The sequence below is a fragment of the Cajanus cajan genome, chromosome 10, assembly GCF_000230855.2.
Source record: "Cajanus cajan strain Asha chromosome 10, NIPB_CcT2T_4, whole genome shotgun sequence".
NCBI lineage: Eukaryota > Viridiplantae > Streptophyta > Magnoliopsida > Fabales > Fabaceae > Cajanus > Cajanus cajan.
The window spans coordinates 34717559-34740114 of NC_138526.1; the positions used below are offsets into that span (position 1 = coordinate 34717559).

At 32.1% G+C, this 22556-nt stretch overlaps 1 protein-coding gene across 5 annotated transcripts; it reads left to right on the top strand.

Moving 5' to 3' along the window:
- Positions 1–3199: 3199 nt before the first annotated feature.
- Positions 3200–17118, top strand: LOC145952698 (uncharacterized). 5 transcript variants are annotated; one of them, XM_083065618.1, is made up of 7 exons: positions 3200–4695; positions 4795–4885; positions 5102–5188; positions 6691–6780; positions 8382–10676; positions 10756–11070; positions 11163–11391. In XM_083065618.1, exons 5-7 carry the CDS (start codon positions 8395–8397, stop codon positions 11269–11271), a joined length of 2706 nt encoding a protein of 901 aa, XP_082921744.1. In that variant the 5' UTR covers positions 3200–4695; positions 4795–4885; positions 5102–5188; positions 6691–6780; positions 8382–8394; the 3' UTR covers positions 11272–11391. The 5 variants fall into 5 exon arrangements, 2 of the variants coding, with proteins under 2 accessions (XP_082921744.1, XP_082921745.1); XR_014430217.1 differs by lacking the exons at positions 8382–10676; positions 10756–11070; positions 11163–11391 and adding exons at positions 7084–7201; positions 16537–16676 and having other exon boundaries at positions 4566–4695; XM_083065619.1 differs by lacking the exons at positions 3200–4695; positions 4795–4885; positions 5102–5188; ... (2 more) ...; positions 10756–11070; positions 11163–11391 and adding exons at positions 12064–12079; positions 12247–12557; positions 12638–12764; ... (1 more) ...; positions 13204–13305; positions 16537–17118.
- The last annotated feature ends 5438 nt before the right edge of the window (positions 17119–22556 follow it).

Here is a 22556-nt window from a genome sequence, read left to right on the forward strand (position 1 = left end):
AAAATCTGAAAAGGATTGTAGAAAATGTTGTGCACGGAGAGGGTTACTACACATATACACATGTCTCCACATTAGTGAGATATTGTCCGTTTTGGGCCTTCAGCCTTCACAGTTTTGCTTTTGAACATCACCTAAAAGGCCTCTCAACCAATGGAGACAATTGTGTGTATATAAACCCATGTTTATCCTCTTGTTTGAACAATGTGGGACTTTACTTGCATCCCAACAATCCTCCCTCAAACAAAGGACTTCCGATGGTGGCCCACAGAGCTCACTCACGCTTAGAGTGCTTGCACCGCTGCTCCATCATAACCTCCCTCGTGACAGCAGGACACGCCTCCTAACCCTCCATGTTACTGAGAAGCCTCTCTTCCACAGGACCCACCATTAGGAAGACTTTCGACACAAGGGATCCCAAACTTGGATCCACCTGCCAACCATCATATTCGTCGAGCCGGTCACTTGATCAGACCATCGACTCTGATACCACTTGTTGTGCACCGGGGGGGTTACCACACATATACACATGTCTCCATATTGGTGAGATATTGTCCGCTTTGGGCCTTCAGCCTTCACGATTTTGCTTTTGGACATTACCCAAAATTAGGCCTCTCAACCAATGGAGACAATTGTGTGTATATAAACCCTTGTCCATCCTCTTGTTTGAACAATGTGAGACTTTGCTTGCATCCCAACAGAAAAATAGTGAACTAATGATAGTAACCGAGACACCACCCTCATTTATGGAACACAAATAACCATCACTTCCCCATCACAAATCAATGACCAACACATGTAGAATAGAAATCATTACTTTTATTTGGAAAAAAAAAATATTACATTATTATAGTGTAATTTTGAGTACATGGTTATTTGGATGACCTAATCTAACATGTCACAATGAGTGGGATGTAGATCTAGTATTATTGAAAACATTAGAACTTATAGAATTAGAAACTAAACATGTTGCTGAAGATCCTAGTGTAGCATGAATTTGTAAATTCGAGAAGAAGTAGAGACCATCAAGATCCACATTGTGTTGCACTAACAATTCATTGGTGACTTGAGTTTTAACAAAGCAATGAATGACATGAAATTCAAAATAAATTGAATTATCTCTAGTAAATTGTCCTTATTAGATCTTTTGTAATGGAAGGAACATGTAACAGATTATGAAGAGCTAATGACACTTTAGAGCTGTAAGGTGTAACATTCCAAAATTTTATTTTTTTATGTATTGGAATTAATAGAAGAGTTACCATATTTTTATACGTATTTTACTATTTACATATACGTATTTTACTATTTACATATATGTATTTTACTATTCATGTATACGTATGTATGAATAGTATTCTACTATGCATGCATAGTGAATGGCTGCGCATGAGGGGCGGCTACGAGGGGCTGCGGAATTCAGAATTCTAAAAATTTAATTAATTCTAATATTTTAATGAATAGTGCATAGTAACTTTAATATTATAATAATGAAATAATATTATTTTAATGAATAGTGCATAGTGCATAGTAATTTCAAAATTTCTATAAATAGGGGCCTAGGGTTTTGAAAATTCATAATTCTAGAGAGAAGGAAATTCTAGAGAGATAGAAAGGGAGAAAGAAAGAGAGGAGATTCTGCCCTAGTTCCGGTTCCGATTTAAGAGGAGGAGGTTCTGCCCAAGTTACTATTTATCCAGGTACGGGAGAAAAGAGGGTTATTTATATGTAGAGTACATGAGGGTATTGGGTAGAATTTCTCACACTACAAGAAAAATACAAAATAGCGACCGAAAATAGCGACCGAATTTTTTCGGTCGCTATTTTGCGACCGAATTTGCGACCGACCAAAATAGCGACCGATTTAGCGACCAAAATTTAGTAGTCGCTATTTTGCGACTGAATTAGCGACCGATTTTACTGGTAGCGAGAAAATCGGTCGCTAAATCAGTCGCTGTTAAATTTTTTTCATAAAAATATAGTTTGCGACGGAATTAGCGACCGATATTGAAAAATTATTAAAAACAATTGCGACCGAATTAAATTCGGTCGCTAATCCTAACTTTTGAATTTTTTTAGCGACCGATTACATTTCAGTAGCAATATATAATTAAAACTTAGCGACCGAATTGAAATCGGTCGATAAATTTTTTATTAAATTTTGAATTGAAATAAATGTATTTTCACTAAAATTACCCAGCAAGATTCGATCCCTGGTCATTTGAATGATGGGCCAACCACAATACCGCTGTGCTAATTTGATTTCATTGTTTACTATTGAAAGTAATTTATATATATAAAATACAAAAGCTTATAATTTTTGTTATCTTATAATTTAATATTGGATTTTTTTTATTATAAAACATAATAAATAAAATTTAAAATCTGTATCAGTTTTTTTGATAAAATATTTAATTAATTTTAATATATAATAAATTTAATATCAAAATATTTATCTATATTTAAATTATAATTATTATAATCTTTTGATTTAATATTAGATATTTTTTGATTATAAAAATATAATAAATAAAATATAAAATCTGTAGTAATTTTTTTATACAAATATTTAATATCAAAATATTTATAATAATTTTAGTTATGATTTTTATAATCTTTTGATTTAATATTAGATTTCTTTTGATTATATATTTTAATGTGTTTTATTTAAAATATCAGTTAAAACATTTTATTATCTTTTATTTTAATTTATTATAAAATAATTAGAATATTTAATTTAGTATCATTAAAAAATAAATATTATAAGATTTAATTTATTTAATTTTATTATTTATTATAATACTTTTAGTCATTGTATTGATAAAAAAAATATTTTTAATTAAAATATATTTAAAATTTTTAATTAATTCATTATCATTCACTTATTTTATTAAAAAGTGATAAAATATAATTTATTTTCAATTAATTTAATAAAATAAAAACTTTAAAATATATATTTAAAATCTGTAACAATTTCTTAAATACAAAAAATTTAATTAATTTTAATATATAATAAATTTAATATTAGAAAATTTATTATGATTTTAGTTATAATTTTTATTATCTTTTAATATAATATATCTTTTGATTTGTACCAAAAAAAAAAATATAATATATATATAAGATATTAAAATAATTAATCGAATAAGAAATCATTGTGTCATTCCTTAATCTAGAAAGTTTCTCTATTTATTTCTGTCATTGAATTTTGTATTTAAATAATTTTAACTACACATTTTCAACATTTTTAAGTAGTTTAATGTCATATTTGAATAAGATTTGAGTAAATAAATATATCTAAATGTGTTATTTTAATAAAGGATATTTTTGTAAAAAATATTTATATACCTAGAAATATACTATCGCAATCAAATATGAAAATTTTTTAATTCCTATGAACTCTTTATGAATATTCTTAAGAACCTTTGTAAGTAATCAAATAAATTTTAGCTATTCTCATGAATCATGATTATCAAAATTTGTAGTTGCTAGAAATCATGATTCCTGGATATAAAACTTCTCCCTTAGTAAACATTCCCTAATTGTATCAATTGTTATCAAGTGATAAATATATAAGATCATATCCATAAGATTGGGTGGTTATTTTGCTATGATCTTTAATTGATTTAAACTACACACATAAAAGACCAAGAATATTTAATTTGGTTGACATTTAATTTTAGAAAAAATATCGAATAAAAAACTAAGAAAATAATTTTAAAAGATAAGATTAATATTTGAAAAACTTTCTAGATCAAGGAATGACACAATGATTTCTTATTCGATTAATTGTTTTAATGTCTTATTTGATTCTCGTTGAAGGTGAATTAACTTATTTGTAACCCTCATTCTTTTTCAAGGCACGAATGTATATATCTTATTGAATTAATCTCTATTCTAACAATATTAATATATTAAAGTTTTACAAATTTAATATATATATATATATATATATATAATTTTAATAATATATTAATATGTATTGTATTTATAATATATATAAAAATGATTACTAGAGTAATTTTTTTATACAAATATTTAATATCAAAATATTTATTATAATTTTAGTTATGATTTTTATAATCTTTTGATTTAATAGTAAATTTCTTTTGATTATATATTTTAATGTGTTTTATTTAAAATATCAGTTAAAATATTTTATTATCTTTTTATTTTAATTTATTATAAAATAATTAGAATATTTAATTTAGTATCATTAAAAAATAACTATTATAAGATTTAATTTATTTAATTTTATTATTTATTATAATACTTTTATTCATTGTATTGATAAAAAAATATTTTTAATTAAAATATATTTAAAAATTTTAATTAATTCATTATCATTCACTTATTTTCTTAAAAAGTGATAAAATATAATTTATTTTCAATTAATTTAATAAAATAAAAACTTTAAAATATATTTAAAATCTATAACAATTTCTTAAATACAAAAAATTTAATTAATTTTAATATATAATAAATTTAATATTAGAAAATTTATTATAATTTTAGTTATAATTTTTATTATCTTTTAATATAATATATCTTTTGATTTGTACCAAAAAAAAAATATTCTTAATTTTTAATAAACATTTAAACCCTAGTTGCTTCACGACCCACCACACCTCTCCTTCTCTTCAACGCTCCCTCTTTCTCTCGTTCCAAAGTTCCCTCGCCGGCCACCACACGTTCTCTGTTAGAAAATTTCTTTTGTTTCTCTTCAGTTTCGTTACACAAGTGAGTTTAATAATTGGTTTGAAAACTGATGTTGGTTGGGATGTTTTGTATTTTCAGGATTCTTACTAATAGGCAATCTACTGCTAGATCTAAGCAGACGCTTCAGACCGAAGCAACTAACCTTTCTGCACAGCTTACCATGCTTCAGGTATGCCCCTTTCTTTTGTTTAGGGTTTGGTAACTTGTTCTTGTCAGAGCTTGTGGGTGCCCTCTTCTTCCTCTGAAGAGCCACATTAAGGGACCTGCTCCTGTTTCAAATCAAGGTTTCTATTGCTTTTTGTGGTGTTGTAGCAGGATTAAGGTTAAGTTTATGGGACCCACACCGAGAGTGAGAGATTCAGTTATTTATATACTTTTTTTACAGGGGAGCATCTATGGCCTCGTTCTTATGGACTGACTAATGGTCCATCGTTGACTGATTTACACAACATTCGCCCTGCTGATGTAAATGGTAAGAAAAACAACTGCTCGACATTTTACTAGTCAAGTTTGCAATTTTAGTTCATGTTACAAGTATCTCTCAGTCAATTCATCAAGGGGGAACAAGTACTATGGTGAATGTGTTACTAGCTCAACCAAATGTTTGAGGCCAGCTAACAAAGAAGCTGTTTTGTCATTTGTTTTTGTTTTTAATTATAATTTTCAAAGCCTTATAACTGATTGGTAATCATGCTTGAAATTTGATGGATATCTCATATCTGGCTTAGTAGTTCTGTCATATGTTAATTTATAATTTGGGTTCTCCTGCCCACTGTTTAGTGAAAAACATGCAACGGATTTTTTTAGAACAAAAGAGTTTTGCTGAAGTGACATTTATTTGAGAATGAAGGAATATGTAGTATTGTTAAGAAGTGTGTAAAGTGAAATAATGTGTTATCTATACTTCGTCAATAATGTTTTAGTGATTGGTTACCAATGTTTATCATATGATTAATAAACTACTCATGCATTTTCCAACAGTAAACAATAAACTTCCCGATAAATTATTGGACAACGTACAAGTAATTGAAATCCCTTATATTTGACATCACATACCACCTCCTCTAGAATACCAGCAAAGAAAAACTATAGTAACATTAATTAGTTAATGAAATGGATATGCATCAGTTAGGAGATTCACGTTGTGGATTTGTCCAATAACAAAATCCTAAAGTTGGTTTTGGATGCAAGGATGATTTTTCTTCTCCAAAATCCGATTGAGAAGTGGAACCAAATATTGGTTCTAGATATTTATCCACACTAGTTTTGCAAGCTATAGTATAATACACTTTTGCAGTTTGTAGGATAATTCAAAATTTATGTTGTTTGCTGCATTATATTTTAGAGTAGTTATTGAGTTTTTACTTTTTATTTTTTTGCCAATCTGAATTGAAGATATTTCGAGTAGGAAAAGGATGCTGATATTTGCAATAATTTAAGTCAAGTTTAAATCATGTTGTTGCTTTATCCAAAATGCATATATTAGAAAGAATATATGCAGACATAATTAGAGAGTTTGGTCCAAATCCCTTTAAGATCATTTGAATATTTGCCCAAATGGAATGCATAACTTATAATAGAGGGTGGCTTTTTCCCCGTATCAAGTGTTCACCTAAGAGACAAAGCTCTTGAAAGACCATGTGCTATTAATTATTAAGGTTAACAACAGGGTAAACTACACTGCTAATCAAAATCAAATGGAAACTACATTGTCGGCACAGCTGCAAATGCAGAGGCTTATGTAACTCTCTTAGAGTATTCCACATTCACCTATTTTCAATTATTAGCTTCACCTAGTTAATTCGGCTTGAAGTTGGAAGTAACTTCCAAAGGCATTAGATTATAGACAAATTTTCATCAATGCATGGCATCAAACATAAGTACTTCTTTACACTATTAGTGTTCTGCACACTCTTTTTCAGTGCATGAATGCAAAAACTGGAATTTATTGTTTTTGTTTTATGTAATCTACAGATGAGGACACAGCATCTATAAGTTGAAGTTCTTGCAGAGTTATAAGCAAATCAATGAGGTTGTCTGGGCAATAGTTATAAGAAAGTGTAGGTAGGGCTTCCTTGCATATATCTGTTTACTCTTTTTATTTTCTGGATTTTTCTCATACATAGAATGAAGATGACATGATATCATGTGAATTTATGTCCAAATTTTAGGATTTAGCCATTAAGGATTGTTGTTATAATTATGTCACCTGAGTGTCAAATTTGCTTAAATCTGGCTAAGCGCGACAGTTATATATTGTTGAAATATTGCAGTACTTCCAAAAATAATTGGACTTATTAAAATCTTATTTTGTGTTCTCATTGTTTGAAAACTCTTAACCCATCTTAAAATAATTGGATTTTTCAGGTTTTAACATGTTGGGTTAAGAAACCAGAAAAACAGTTCCAAAGCCTTGATCAGAATCGAAGGCTTTGCAGTAAAAGAAATCAAGAAAATAACAGAACAAAGATTAGGGAAAAGTTCTGTAAGTTTGAATCTTTCTTAGAACTACTAAATTAATAATTAATTTTCCACAGACATGGAATCTAATTCTGAATTAACTAGATGTATAACTTGATGCAACTTATAAATAATGGATAGATGAAATATCATCTTCCTCTTGAAGATATTAACGTTGCATGTAGTGTAATATAGGTAAAAAAAAATGTGAGTAACATTAAAAAATAAACACTATTAATAAATGTGAAGATTATGTATGAGTATGACTATTTGACATTTAACTTAATCTATAGTTTACATGACTAACTTAAAATTATTTGGTAAATTAGTCTATATATTTCACTGGTTAATAAAAGTAACACTTTTTAATCATATTTATTCATAATAGTTTAATAAAATTTTATTTTTTTTACATTAGAACTAAAATCTCTTTTCACTTATTTACTAAAAAAAAAATAGTCTATATATCTATTTACACAAAACCAGCCATATTGCTGTAGCAATAGAACAAGTCTTGCGTTTCACCTTTGTAGCCATGTATGAAAGGTAGCCAGAGATTTAGGATATTAACAGCAATGCTATGTTCCTTAGTTTTTTCCCCCTTTGTTTCTACAAGTATGGCTGAGAAAGGAAATTGTGAAAATTGAGGAGTGCATTCTTCAGTACCACCATCCTGTTTTTTTATATATATAGGCACCCCTTAAATAATGTATTTTATTTCATAAAAGAAATCTTAGATGAATTTGAGGGTGCTTAATTTCTTGTTCCCATCTTGTTGCTTTCGTTCCTTTTTTACAAAACTTCATTTGTTGTATTACTACTTAATTACTACTTAATTGTATAGAAAGTAATTGAGTTTTTTTTTTGTTATATTTTTTAATCAAAATAATCACTCATCGAACGAAGGTTGATATAAAACGACAACACCAATTTAAAGGTATTAAGACGAAGCTCTAATGAAAAGTAATTTCACCTAAATTTTATCGTTATTGAAATGCCTTATTAACTTTTTGGGGGCTATATTATCGTTTTGGCTCGTACAACCGTGCTCGTGTGTATAGTTTTTTTTGTATATATATTAGTTTAGCCAATTTTAGTAGTCAGTGGAGATTGTATTCACTTTTCATACTTGAATTTCAAGTACATAGGGTCTAAACTCATTATTTTGACTCTATTATTAAGTTTCAACTTATGATAAGTTGTAGGTAGTTTGCATCAATGGAAATTCCCGAGAATCGAAGGTGGATGTATAATAGATTGGATGCTACTAAACGTTTGAAGGTTGAGTTTGTAAACGGAGTAGCTGAGTTCCTAGAGTTTGTTACTAGTCAGGACAAATTTCATAACCAAGGCAATGTCACGAGATGTCCATGTGTCAAATGCAAATGTAAGACTTTCAGGACTGTGAAAGAAGTTTTGTGGCATGTTAATGACAAAGGATTCATGCCTAATTATTATTGGTGGACAAATCACGGTGAGTTGGAACCAGAAATTCCTCAAGTGGTGGTTGAAGGTTCATACTATGGGAGTGGTGAGCAAAGGGAAGAGTTGAATCCTTATGAGCAACTGGTCATGGATCATGCTGGACCTTCAATCGGCCAACGCATAGAACATGGGCCAGACTACATGGAGGAGAATCCAAATCCTGAAGCTCAAGAATTCTTTGATATGCTTGCAGCTGCACAAGCACCATTATGGGATGGATGTGAGAATCATTCAAAATTATCAGCTTCTTTGGCAGTTTTAAGCTTAAAATCTGATTATAATATGTCAGAAGGGTGTTTTAATCGAATGGTCGAACTTATGGGTCAGACGATGCCAAAAGACAATGAAATGGTCAATAATTTTTATCAAGCTAAAAAATCGGTGCGAAAATTGGGTTTGGGTTGTTTGAAAATTGATTGTTGCCCAAAAGGTTGTATGTTGTATTACAAAGAAAATTCAAATAGAACAAATTGCAAGATTTGTGGGGAAGATCGATACAAGACAACCAATAAGAGGGGTGTTGAAAAGAAGATCCCTTCTAAAAAAATGTGGTACTTTCCACTCATTCCAAGACTAAAAAGATTATATTCCTCAATGGCCACTGCATCTCATATGAGATGGCATAGTGAGAATGAAAGGGACTCAACTATCATGTGTCATCCATCTGATGGAGAAGCATGGAAACATTTTGATAGGGTGCATTCGGAGTTTAGTCAAGAGCCTAGGAATGTCAGATTAGGCTTATGTGCAGATGGGTTTAATCCTTTTGGTCAATATGGAAAAACTTACTCTTGTTGGCCAATTATCTTAACTCCATACAATCTTCCACCTGGGATGTGCATGAAGAGAGAATTTATGTTCTTGACCATATTAATTCCAGGTCCATCAAATCCAAAATACAAGATTGATGTGTACTTGCAGCCACTTATAGATGAGTTGTGCACCTTATGGAATGATGGCACACTAACTTATGATGTGTCATTGAGGCAGAATTTCATGATGAAGGCTGCTTTGATGTGGACAATTAATGACTTTCCAGCTTATGGAATGTTGTCTGGTTGGTCGACTGCTGGGAGACTTGGTTGTCCTATTTGCATGGATAAATCAAAGGCATTCTCCCTTAAGAATAGTCGCAAGGTTTCTTATTTTGATTGCCATCGTCAATTTCTTCCACATAATCATCCATATAGGAAGAATAAAAATTCATTTAAGAAGAGGGTTATTGAGACCTCAAACCCTCCTCCACGTTTGTCTAGTCCTAATATATGGAAACAAGTTGCTCATTTACCGCTTGCCCAAGATAGGGGAGATGAAAACCCTCCACATTATGGAGACAAACATAATTGGACAAAGCAAAGTATATTTTGGACCTTACCATATTGGAAAACACACCTTCTACGTCATAACATTGATGTCATGCACACAGAGAGAAATGTGTTTATGAATGTGTTTAACACTGTGATGGACATTAATGGGAGGACAAAGGATACTAACAATGCTCGATTGGATTTAGCAGAAATATGCAATCGAAGGGAATTTGAGTTGAAAGATGTTGGTCGTGGTAAACTTATCAAGCCTAAGGCAACATATGCATTGACTAAATCCCAAAGAGTAGCTATTTGTCAATGGGTCAAAGAACTAAGGTTACCTGATGGATATGCTTCTAACTTGGGTAGATGTGTTGTTATTAAGGAGGGAAAGTTACATGGAATGAAGAGTCATGATTGTCATGTTTTCATGCAACGATTGCTTCCAATTGCATTCGACTTGTTACCGAAACCTATTTGGAAGGTTCTTGTTGAACTTAGCCATTTTTTTAGGGAATTGACTTCTACTACACTAAATGTTGAGCAATTAAGAGTTATGGAAAATGACATACCTGTGTTGTTGTGTAAGTTGGAACAAATATTCCCACCAAGCTTCTTTGATTCAATGGAGCATCTTCCTATTCATCTTCCCTATGAGGCTAGGGTTGGTGGTCCAGTCCAATATCGTTGGATGTATCCTTTTGAGAGGTATAAAATTGATAATCAATTATATGTTTTCCTATTATTTTTTCAAATTTTTAACTAATGCATCTATATACCTTTCTAGGTTTTTACATTCCCTAAAAAACAAAGTCAAAAATAAGGCAAGGGTAGAGGCTTCAATCTGTGAAGCTTACTTAGTTGAGGAAACATCAACCTTTGCTTCCTACTACTATCCTTCTGAAATTGATACAAGAAGGACCAGAATGCCTCGTAACGTTGATGTAGATGAAGGTTCTTTGTCTACTCCTTGTTTATCAATTTTTAACTACCCAGGTAAAGCGAGTGGAAAATCTACAAAATATTTCTTGGACCAACTAGACCTCAAAGCTGCTCATTTGTATGTTCTTCAAAATTGTGAAGAGGTTGAGCCATATTTAGAGTAAGACAATGTTCAGTCCTTACATAACATCCACATAAATGTTAATGTTTTCATATTGTGTAGTTTGATTGATTTATTTTTTCCCATTGTAGTATTTATGTCAAATATTTAAGGCAACTCAACCCCACTGCTTCAGACGTTCAAGTTGGTCAGGAAATTTCATCAAATTTTCCTACATGGTTCAAAGCATATGTAGGTTAACATCAAATTTTCCTACATAAAATTTTATTTTCCCTTAATATATAACATTAATTGTTACATTTTTTAGGTTCTAAATTCTGAAAATAATGTTCAAGATCCACTGTTGCGTAATTTAGCATGGGGGCCCAGGCTAAAGGTTGAATCATGGCCTATTTACACTATAAATGGATATAAATTCCACACTCTTCTTTGGGGTCAAGGCATGAATTCATCTAATTGTGGTGTTTGGGTACGAGGAACTAGTGGTCAATTAGAATCTGACTTTTATGGAAAATTGACTGATATTATTCAATTGGAGTATACTGGCTTACCAATAATGAAACTAATTCTTTTCAAGTGTGATTGGTTTGATAATACTCCTAATATCGGAACAAGAGTAAATGATAAGTATGGGGTTGTTGAGGTAAGGCAATCAAGGAGGTATAATAAGGCTTATGACCCATTCATACTTGCACAACAAGCTGAGCAAGTTTACTTCACACCATATCCTGAGGGACATAATGATTGGCTGGCCATAATAAAGACAAAGGCTCGTAGCAGAATAAATGATAATATATTAATTCAAACTGAGCAAGAGGTTCCATACCAGGATGATGAGGTTGTAGGGCTTCAAGTCATGTTACATATTGACTCAGATGTCATTGATGATTCTCTAGTTGATAATGATGTTGGTGGAGAAGAAGTAGATATGCAATCATTTGATCAACCAGACATGGTGGATGAATTTATTGATGATGAATACATATCAAGTGAGGATGATAATGATGATGAGAATGAGAGTGATTTCAATGATACAGATGAACCTTAGGTAATTTATACATTAAATAATTATTTGTATAATTCTTTTGATGTGTAGAATGACTTAAATATAATTTTATGTGTAGAACATCTATTTTGTTGTGTATTACAAGTCTATTGGATGAAAACATAACATTTGCTCTTAAATGTGATATATGTAATAATTTCTATATTCAGATGGCAGATAGAGGTAGAGGTAGAAGTAGAGGTGGTGGTCGTAAAGCACCTCGTGGTCGAGGTCATGGTGGTGTTGGCCTTCACATTTCGAGCTCCGAGTCATTGTTACCCACACAAAGAGACCCACTCCCTATAGTTCATGAAGAACCAATTCCCACCTTCGTAGGCGAATCAATTCATAATACTCATTCTAGACAGGACACACCTTTAACAGAAGAATGTTCATTGACTCCACAATACCCACCTCCTCCCATTCCTGAGTCTGGGGATTCATCTGACCAAAGGTTTTGGCTATCCTTGAAAGGCAAAGAGTACGTACATTTTAATTTAAAGATGATTTTTCTAATATAACATTGTTTAAATGTGATTTTGACAATATCCTTTTTAATAGATTTGTTCCTGCAAAAGGCCCTGCTGATGTCATTTCAGGGATCTTTAAACAAAAATTTGAGGGAGCGTGGCCCACTTGGAAGGCTGTGGATGAATCAGTTCGGGACATGTGGTTCGGAGAGTTTCAGGTAATTAAATTTTGCTTAATTTAAAATGTGTTGCATGTACTTTTTAGTATGTTTCCTAATTCATTTTTAATGCAGAAAGAGTATAAGTGGGATCCACAACATGATCGGGCCATAAGAAAGACTTTTGAGCATAAAGGATCAACTCTTCTAAAAAATGCTATGCATAAGGTTAGACTAGGTGTCGATAAGGGAAATTGGATCCCTGAAAATGCTCGAGCTATTTTGGATCAACATTGGGCTTCTGAAAAATTCCAAAACAAAAGTAATACTGCTAAAGGGAATCGGGCTGTAGAGAATGGAGCAACAGCTTACACTGGTGGCTCCATATCTGCAGGAGCCCACTTTGAAAAATTGGTAAGTTTATTTCATTTTTTTTATTTATATTTAGTTCAATTTCATATAATTGATTGGTTGAATTGCAATATTTAAATTTATATAGGCGAAGGAGCTAAATCGTCCCCCTACTGCTTGGGAATTAGTGGAAAAGACAAAAAAACTTAAGACTGGAGAATGGGTCAATGATAAAGCCCGCAACATTGCTGTAAGTTCCTCTCCATGTTCTGTTTTATTCTGTAATTTTTGTTGACTTTCCTTTTTGTTTGTGATCAATTTTGTCTTGTGATGTTGTTGATGTGTGTGACTGTTGTATAGTTACACATTAGGCATGCCACTGGCCATGTAGTGTTTATTGTACTTTATAGAAGATATTGCTGAATATCCTCTAGTTGTAGCGTACAACTTGGAGAAGAGGATTATCCCTAGCTTCTTGGTAATCAAAATCTTGATTGATAATTTACAATGATAATTATTGTAGCATCTTTTAATAAGCAATGCATGCAGTGTATTATTGATTGGAAGCAGGAGAACAAAATTGCCAGTTGTGGAAGTGACATTACATTATCAATTATGGCATATGTTGCACTCGCTGATTTATTATCACTAACATTCATTGATTAATTTTGTGTACTTGGTTGATGGAAAACCTTTCTCTAAACTCCGATCCTGTGGCATTTGTTTTTACTATCCTCTGCATTGGCCCAAAGAGGCAAGTAGGACCATACCACCACTTCTTAAACCTTGCTTCTCACTCACACTTGACTTCACACACAAACAGCTCTACATATACTAATATTTTAACACGAATTTACTTATTTTAAATTAATAAAATAAAATATTAAATAATAAGTAAATATTGCTTTATATATATTAAATAATTCTCATAAAAAAATGGTTAATTTTTATATTAAAAAAATATTGGTACATACATATAAAATAAGTATTATCTCTGAAACATAATTTATTTTATGAATGAGAAGAAGATTGAAACTCTGATGAGGTTGGTTTAGAGGGGGAAGCGGTTTTGACAAATATGTGATACTGAGCTAGGTGGTTTAAGTCCAACTTAACTTTCTGAAACTTGTGCAGTTGAAAGTGACTATTAGGTAGATATGTCACAGGCCATAATAAGGATATGTGGACTGTTACAACCCAATTTACCTCATCCTGGACCTCTGAGAGAATAAAGACTTATTGTCTTGTGTATTTTGATGTGTTACATATGATAAAATATAACGCACTAATGCTTAAATATACTAATGCTAGATCATAATCCTAATTAAAGAAAGAAATAATTAAATATTACAAAACACATTATAGGGAAATTAGTCCCAAGAGATAATCTCTAAGACACTCTAAATTATTCAAAGATATAATCAGGATATTATTGGATATTTTTCACTACACTGAATAATATTCTCTTGTGTATATTGTGATGTTTTACTTTCGTAAGATTATAAAACATAAACCCCTAACCTTTATTTATAATAGTACTAGATCATAATCCCATCTGAATAAAGAGACTAGTCATGAAATATTAGGAAATATTAAAACTAATGAAATAGGGAAACTACTCCTAAGAGATAATCTGTAAGATACTCTAAATTATTCCAAGATATAATCAAGATAGTCTAGTTAGGGAAATGGGTCAATGTGTCTCTTGAACTGAATGTTTTTATATTGTAAATAATAATTATAAATGCATTGCAAAATAGATATGTTAATGAAAAAGTTAATGAATATTATGCACTTATTTAATTACTCATTAGATTAATACTTTAAGAATTATTATCACAATTAATTATTAAAAAAACTAAATAATTGATAATACATATAGTATGAGAACGGAGTAGGTTATTTAAAAAATTAATATCTTGAAATCTTAGATTAGTTTTAAAAAGAGTTAATGGTGTTCTCATTAAAATTTAATATACCCTTTTATCAAAATTTAACTGTGAACCGTAATTATATTTTTTTATATCAATATCATAGTTCTATTTATAAGGTAAATTGAATATATATATATATATATATATATATATATATATAATTATACTAATTATAAATATCATTCTATTGAATCAATTAAAAAGTCTACAAAAATAATTCTCATAAAACAATTTGAATAATCATTCTATTCAAATACCTTTTATCCTAATTATTATTAAATTGTTTAATTTTGATAAGAAAAGGGAAAGAAGCCAAGGTTAATCTCAGCTCAACTATTGATATTAGCAAGTCCCACATTGGCCAGTTAATGCTAGAAGCAGTTTTTCCCCTTTGTATATGTGGTTTGCTTGAGTAATCAGCTTAATTAATTATTTATTCAATATTCTACTGTCAAACGAGAGCTTATTCAAAAGCTTGCCGTGAAACTTGTTGAAATGAATTACAAAGAGCTTATTGGAAGGTCATAAACTACTTTCATAAACCCAAATAATCAAATGTCCTAGGACATGACTTTTGTTAGCCATTTGGTATTACGTGTCATTGGTCATAGTTAAGTCACAGACTCAAAATTGTTAGGCATGGAGGCAGTGGAGAATATGCTGTCTGTATACTACATATATGCTATGAGATTTTAACAGTCTTGGTTGAGTGAATTTGACAAAAACCTATGGATTGTGACTAAATTTGAGCAGTGCTGTCCTACTTTGAGCTGAACCAGCCTAAGCTGTAGTTTCACTGGTCAGACAGGCTAGACCAGACTAGGTTTAATAAATATACTGTGAACCTTAACAATTGTATTTGTAAAATATTTGAAAGATTTTTTGTTTTCAAGTATTCATTAGAAAATTCTTTAGTAGGTTTAATCTTTTTGTGTCCTGCTAATTTTATGGTAAAGGCATATTCACAAACATTTGATTCGGCTCAGTAGTCTGTACTCTGTACTGTTATCACATAACCATTTTATACTTTTTGCAATTCTTTTTTTTTTTTTTTACCAAAAGTGACATGTGATAGACATGTCTACACTAAAACTGCCATAAACTATATTGATTGTCTTGGAGGAAGCCCCTGGTTATTTGTTAGAGCATGTGGTGGGGTTCAATAACCAAACCTTATTAGTTTATTTCAATGGAATCAAATTGTGATTAATTGTTCTACCATTACCATTTTTTAATAAATGAAGTAATGGTTTTTTACGTTTTTATGGTGTAGCCCCTTCAACTTAAAATTGTAACTCTCTTGTTAATGCATACTGCTCCTTGGAATCATGGATATATATATATATATATATATATATATATATATATATATATATATATGAATTTGAACATTTGCCAATTACTGGTAACTTTATGCTTTTGATAGCATCTTAGAGTAGCTAACAGTTAGATAAAATAGCTAGGTGGTTACTGTTGTAGAAGTAAGAATTATTTAAAATATTATTTCCTTGAAATTTTTGTTGAAATAATATTTTTTATTTTTTTAGGAGAAATATAAGGAGCGTCTAATTGAAGTCAAGCAACAAGTTACACAGGATGACACAGAGGGCTCTGCTTCTACTTGTATTAGTGATAATGAAGTTTATTTGCAGGTGGTTAAAAAGAATTCGAAGGGGAACTTGTATGGGCTTGCTGGATTGACCGATGATTTCATTCGCTCAACACTTCCACAATCTTCTAATTCACAGCCATCACCAGTCACTGCAGGGGTGATTGAAGAAATGCAAAATAGGATAACTAAATTAAATGCTGAGCTTGCTGCAAAGGAAGCAAAGGAAAAAGCATTGGAAGAGCATATACGACAGCATGATGAGCAGATGCAGTATATACTACGCCATCTCAACATTGACCCTTTAAGGCCAACCCGTCCTGCACCGAGTACTACCCCAGATGATCCTGACCATGCTGTTGATGATGCTCTTGATGACATAGCAGAAGACCCTTAATTAAGCTTCTTTATTTTACTTGTTTCAAGATATTTTATTGTATTTGACTATTACTTTGTTCAAGTTTAAACGTTTTATGTTATTATTGTGTTTTTAGCATACTATATTGACATACTTATATTTTATTTAGTTTTCACTATAATATAAATCTTCTTCGATAAGATTTTGTCTTTTAGTATGTTCTAGTTTATTATTATAAATTGTGTAATAAATATATTGTTAATTTCATATTCGTTAACAGGTATAAATTTATAAATAAAAAATAATTTAAAAATACTGGTATATTTTAGCGACCGAAATAGCGACCGAAATTATATGTAGCTAATTTAAGTTATTAGCGACTGAAATAGTGACCAAAATAATTGGTAGCTATTTTAAATTTTAGCGACCGAAATAGCGACCGATTTTATCCGTATCTATCTCAGGTTTTTAGCGACCGAAATAGCGACTGATTTTATCCGTGCCTATTTCACTTTTTTTAGCGACCGAAATAGTGACTGATTTTATCCGTACCTATTTCAGTTTTAGCGACCGATTTAGCGACTGATTTATAAAGTATTTTTATTAAATAAATACAAAAATTAGCGACGGAAATTGCTACCAAAAAATTCGGTCGCAAAATTGGTCTCTAGAAGTTAGGAGACCAAAATTTTAGCGACGGATTTTTATTGGCTAGCGACGGAATTTTCGGTCGCTAAATTGCGACGGAAAAAAAATCGGTCGCTATTTGAAATAGCGACCAGGGTTTTAGCGACGGATTTTTTCGGTCGCTATTTCGGTCGCTGAATGAAATAGCGACTGAATTTACCTAAATAGCGACCGATTTTGGTGGTCGCTAAAACTTGATTTTTTTGTAGTGTCAGAAGCATGTTTAATTTATCTGAATGGAAGGCTGAGCCTCCTATTAATTTATAATTTAAACGTTTTTGATAAAAGACTAAAATGTACATCTTTGTTATATTTTTATTACATGATTTGGAAAATATAAATGGATTCCTAACTAGGAGGCACTGCCACCTTTACTGGAATTAATTTATATTTCTTTATTATTATCTGTATATATATAATTTATAATTTAGAATAATTATTCTATTGAAGATATAAATTGATTCCTAACCAGGAGGCACTGCCACCTTTACTGGAGTTAATTTATATTTTCTCTATTATCATCTGTATATATATTATAACTAAGCGACCCATGAACGGTTGGACCATTGAAATATTAAACATTGAATTATTGACCCTTGGAATATTGAACTTTTGGATTATTGGACTAATGAACTGCATTAATGGACAATTTAGATTATAATTAAGGGAATATAATGTGATGTATTAAGTATGTAATAAGTCGAGTGTTGAATCAATAAATATATGACATGTATCATTAATAATCTTGCTATATTTTGTTGGAATTATTAAAAATGATTGAGGGGTATGTAAACTCTATTTTGTTGTCTTAATTGTTATGCATATGAAATTGCATATGTGATAGAAATTGAATTATGAGTTGAAATGTTGTATGGTTGTGATATAGATGTGATTGTGATGTTTCACATCAATGACTAGGATGGCACGGTCCTGTATAAGTGGTGCTACAGGGAAGGCGTGACCTAGCATGGTGTGTGATGAGTAAGACAGTTAACACCACCACTTATGTCATTTATGGCTGCCCTGACATAGGGTTAATTGCAAGAGATTGTATTGATTGTAATGTGATTGTGGATACTCACACTAAAGGATTAAGGATGATACGAACCCTGGGTGGTGGATACTTTAGGGACGAGCGTATTCCTCGTAAGATCAGGGATGATACGAACCTTGGGTAGGTGATGCTTCAGGGACGAGCGTACCCCTGGTATGGTGTGAGTTGAGTGAGGCAATTAACCCGTATCACTTGTGTCAGATATGGCGAGATCTGGGCATAATGTTAACTGTGATATTGACGTGTTTGATGGATTATGAAAATGTTGAATAATTGATATTTAAAGTATATATATGCTTGTAGATATTATACTGTGATGTGTTTGTATGTACTTTGCATATAGATATTTTCTTTTCTCACCGTATAAATTGTGGATATTTTAGGTGGAGAGGATCCAGCTGCAAGTGGCATATAAGATGCTAGCATTTTATTTAGGGAAATGCTCTGATATTGTGACATCGGGGCAGAGGATTTTTAGGACGAAATATTTATATGCATTTGGTATTGTAATATTATTTTGAAAACAATTTGTAAAACTCTTATGTTTTATGTTTTATATTTATATTATTGTGATGTGAACCCTGTTACCATAATTGAAATATTTATTACAATATAAGTTGGGGTAGTAAGGGTGTCACATTTAGTGGTATCAGAGCATGTCGATTCAATCGGCCGTGAGTCATGAGTCTACTGTGCTTGTTTGGTAGATGAATGGTGTAGTAAATTGATTATTGAACTTAATTGATATGTTAAAATGACAATTGTTGTTTTAAAGCATAATTGTTAACTTTTCTGGGAAAAACAGAAAAACAATGGCAGGAGGTAGAAACGATCGTGCAATAGCTGATGCTCTGCAAGCAATGGCTCAGGCTCTTGGTAATTTGAACCAACGACCAGACATTGATTGGCTAGAGAGATTCCAGCGAAATAATCCACCAAGTTTCCGTGGAGGATATAATCCTGACGGAGCTGCTGACTGGATATTTGAAGTTGAAAAGATATTCCAAGCTATGGGATGTCCTATAATACAGAAGGTGACTTTGGCTACCTTCATGCTCTCTGGAGAAGCTGGCATCTGGTGGCAAAGTACTTGGAAAAGAATAATAGCTACGGGAACCCAAGTAAGTTGGGATAATTTTAAACTGTTATTCTTGGAGAAATATTTTCCCCGAGATATAAGACATAAGAAACAGGTGGAATTTCTTGAGTTAAAACAAGGAGAGGATTTGGTGGCGGAGTACGTGACCAAGTTTGAAGATTTGGTTAGATTCTGTCCTATGTATGATGGTGTGGGCAATGAGGAGGACAAATGCGTAAAGTTTGTGAGTGGTCTTCGCCCAGAGATTAAACAAGTATTCAATTATCAAGGGATCACGCACTACCACGAATTGGTAAATAAATGCAGAGTTTATGATGAGGACAACCGAGCTAGGGTAACTCATTATAAAAGTGGGGGACCAATGAGAAATAATAAGTTTGGTTCATCCAATAAGGGTAAACCTTATAACAAGCCCGCTGGGAATACGAATACTAAAGTGAATAGTCAAGACTTTGTGCAAAAGAACCAAGCTAGCCAACTTTCTGGAAGTGGGAGTGTGAACATTGTTCCACACAAAAACTGCTATAACTGTGGAAAACCAGGGCATAGGGCATTTGATTGTCGATTACCAAAAGCAATAATATGCTACAAATGTCAACAGAAAGGACACAAGGCTAGTGAATGTCCTCAGAATAAGAAAGAAACAACAGAGAATGGAGGCAACGCTAGCAAACCTCGAACCACAGGAAGAGTATTTGCCTTGAGTGGTGTCGAAGCTACTCAATCCGAAGACTTAATTCAGGGTATGTGTTTCATTAATGGAACTCCTTTAACCGTTTTATATGATTCTGGTGCGACTCAATCTTTTATATCACATGCATGTGTGTCTAAGTTAAAATTACCTGTCTCTTCCTTATCTTTTGAGTTAATTGTCGAAACACCCACTAATGGTTCTGTAATTACTTCTAATGTCTGTCCAAAATGTCCTCTGATTATTGAAGGTAGAGATTTCCTGGTTGACTTAATTTGTTTACCTCTAAGTCAACTAGATGTTATTCTGGGTATGGACTGGTTATCTTCCAATCATGTCCTTTTGAACTGTGCTTGTAAATCTATTGTTTTTGGTGAACCTGTTGAGAAAGTGAGTAAGGATTATTTGACTGCCAACCAAGTTAAGGTATCTATGCAAGAGGATGCCCAAGTATACATGTTGTTAGCTTCTTTAAATTCTGAGAAAAATGTTCTGATAAATGAACTGCCTGTTGTGTGTGACTTTTCGGATGTCTTTTCTGAAGTGTTTAGTTTACCACCTAGAAGAGAGGTAGAATTTTCCATAGATTTAGTTCCAGGAGCAGGACCTATTTCTATTGCACCTTATAGGATGTCACCCATAGAATTAGTGGAATTGAAAAAGCAAATAGAAGACTTGTTGGAGAAGGGGTTTGTGAGACCTAGTGTATCACCTTGGGGAGCACCCGTACTCTTAGTCAAAAAGAAGGATGGTAGTATGAGATTGTGTGTGGATTATCGCCAGTTGAACAAAGTAACCATTAAAAACAAATATCCATTGCCTACGATAGATGATCTTATGGATCAGTTGGTAGGTGCTTGTGTGTTTAGTAAGATTGATCTTAGATCAGGGTACCACCAGATTAGAGTTAAGAAAGATGATGTACCTAAGACAGCCTTTAGAACTCGCTATGGACACTATGAGTATCTAGTAATGCCTTTTGGTGTGACAAACGCTCCTGCAATTTTTATGGACTACATGAATCGAATTCTTCATCCGTACTTGGATAAATTTGTAGTTGTCTTCATAGATGACATACTAGTTTATTCCAAGACTAAAGAGGAGCATGAGGAACACTTAAGGGTAGTACTACAAACTCTCAGGGAGAATCAACTTTATGCAAAGTTGCCCAAGTGTGACTTTTGGTTGGAGGAGGTGAGTTTCTTAGGACATGTAATTTCGAGTAAGGGTATAGCAGTAGATCCATCTAAGGTTGAGGCTGTGTTGAATTGGGAGACACCTAAGTCAGTTAGTGAGATTAGGAGTTTCCTTGGTTTAGCTGGATACTATAGGAGATTCATAGAGGGATTCTCTAAGCTAGCATTACCTTTGACAAATTTGACTAGGAAAGGGGTTGTGTTTGTTTGGGATAGTAAATGTGAAGATAGTTTTCGAACCCTTAAGGAAAAATTGACCAGTGCACCTGTTTTAGTATTGCCTGATCTTAGTAAGACTTTTGTGGTTTACTGTGACGCTTCTAAGATGGGTTTGGGTGGAGTGTTAATGCAAGAAGGAAAGGTTGTATCTTATGCATCCAGACAATTGAAGGTACATGAGAGGAATTACCCCACCCATGATCTTGAATTAGCAGCTGTAGTATTCACACTTAAGATTTGGAGACATTATTTGTATGGTTCTAAATTTGAGGTGTTTAGTGATCATAAGAGTCTTAAGTATTTATTTGATCAAAAAGAATTAAATATGAGACAAAGGAGATGGTTGGAGTTCCTTAAGGACTATGATTTTGATCTTAATTATCATCCAGGAAAAGCTAATGTGGTAGCTGATGCCTTGAGTAGGAAATCTTTGCATTTGTCTTCTCTTATGATTAGAGAAATGGATCTTTTGACTCAATTTAGAGACTTAAGTCTAACTTGTGAGGTGACCCATAGTAGTGTGAGATTAGGTATGACCCGAGTGACTAGCGAGTTGTTAAGGGAAATTGGAGAAGCACAGTTAATAGACCCATTTCTAGAGGCTAGACGTATGGCTATAGGACAAGGGGTGGGAGGAGAATTTACCTTAGGTGC

Coding starts and splice junctions, on each gene's coding strand:
- LOC145952698 (XM_083065618.1), top strand. CDS start 8,395: ATGGAAATTCCCGAGAATCGAAGGTGGATGTATAATAGATTGGATGCT. Junction 10,677..10,755: donor TGGATGTATCCTTTTGAGAG/GTATAAAATTGA, acceptor ATACCTTTCTAG/GTTTTTACATTCCCTAAAAA. Junction 11,071..11,162: donor GAGGTTGAGCCATATTTAGA/GTAAGACAATGT, acceptor TTCCCATTGTAG/TATTTATGTCAAATATTTAA.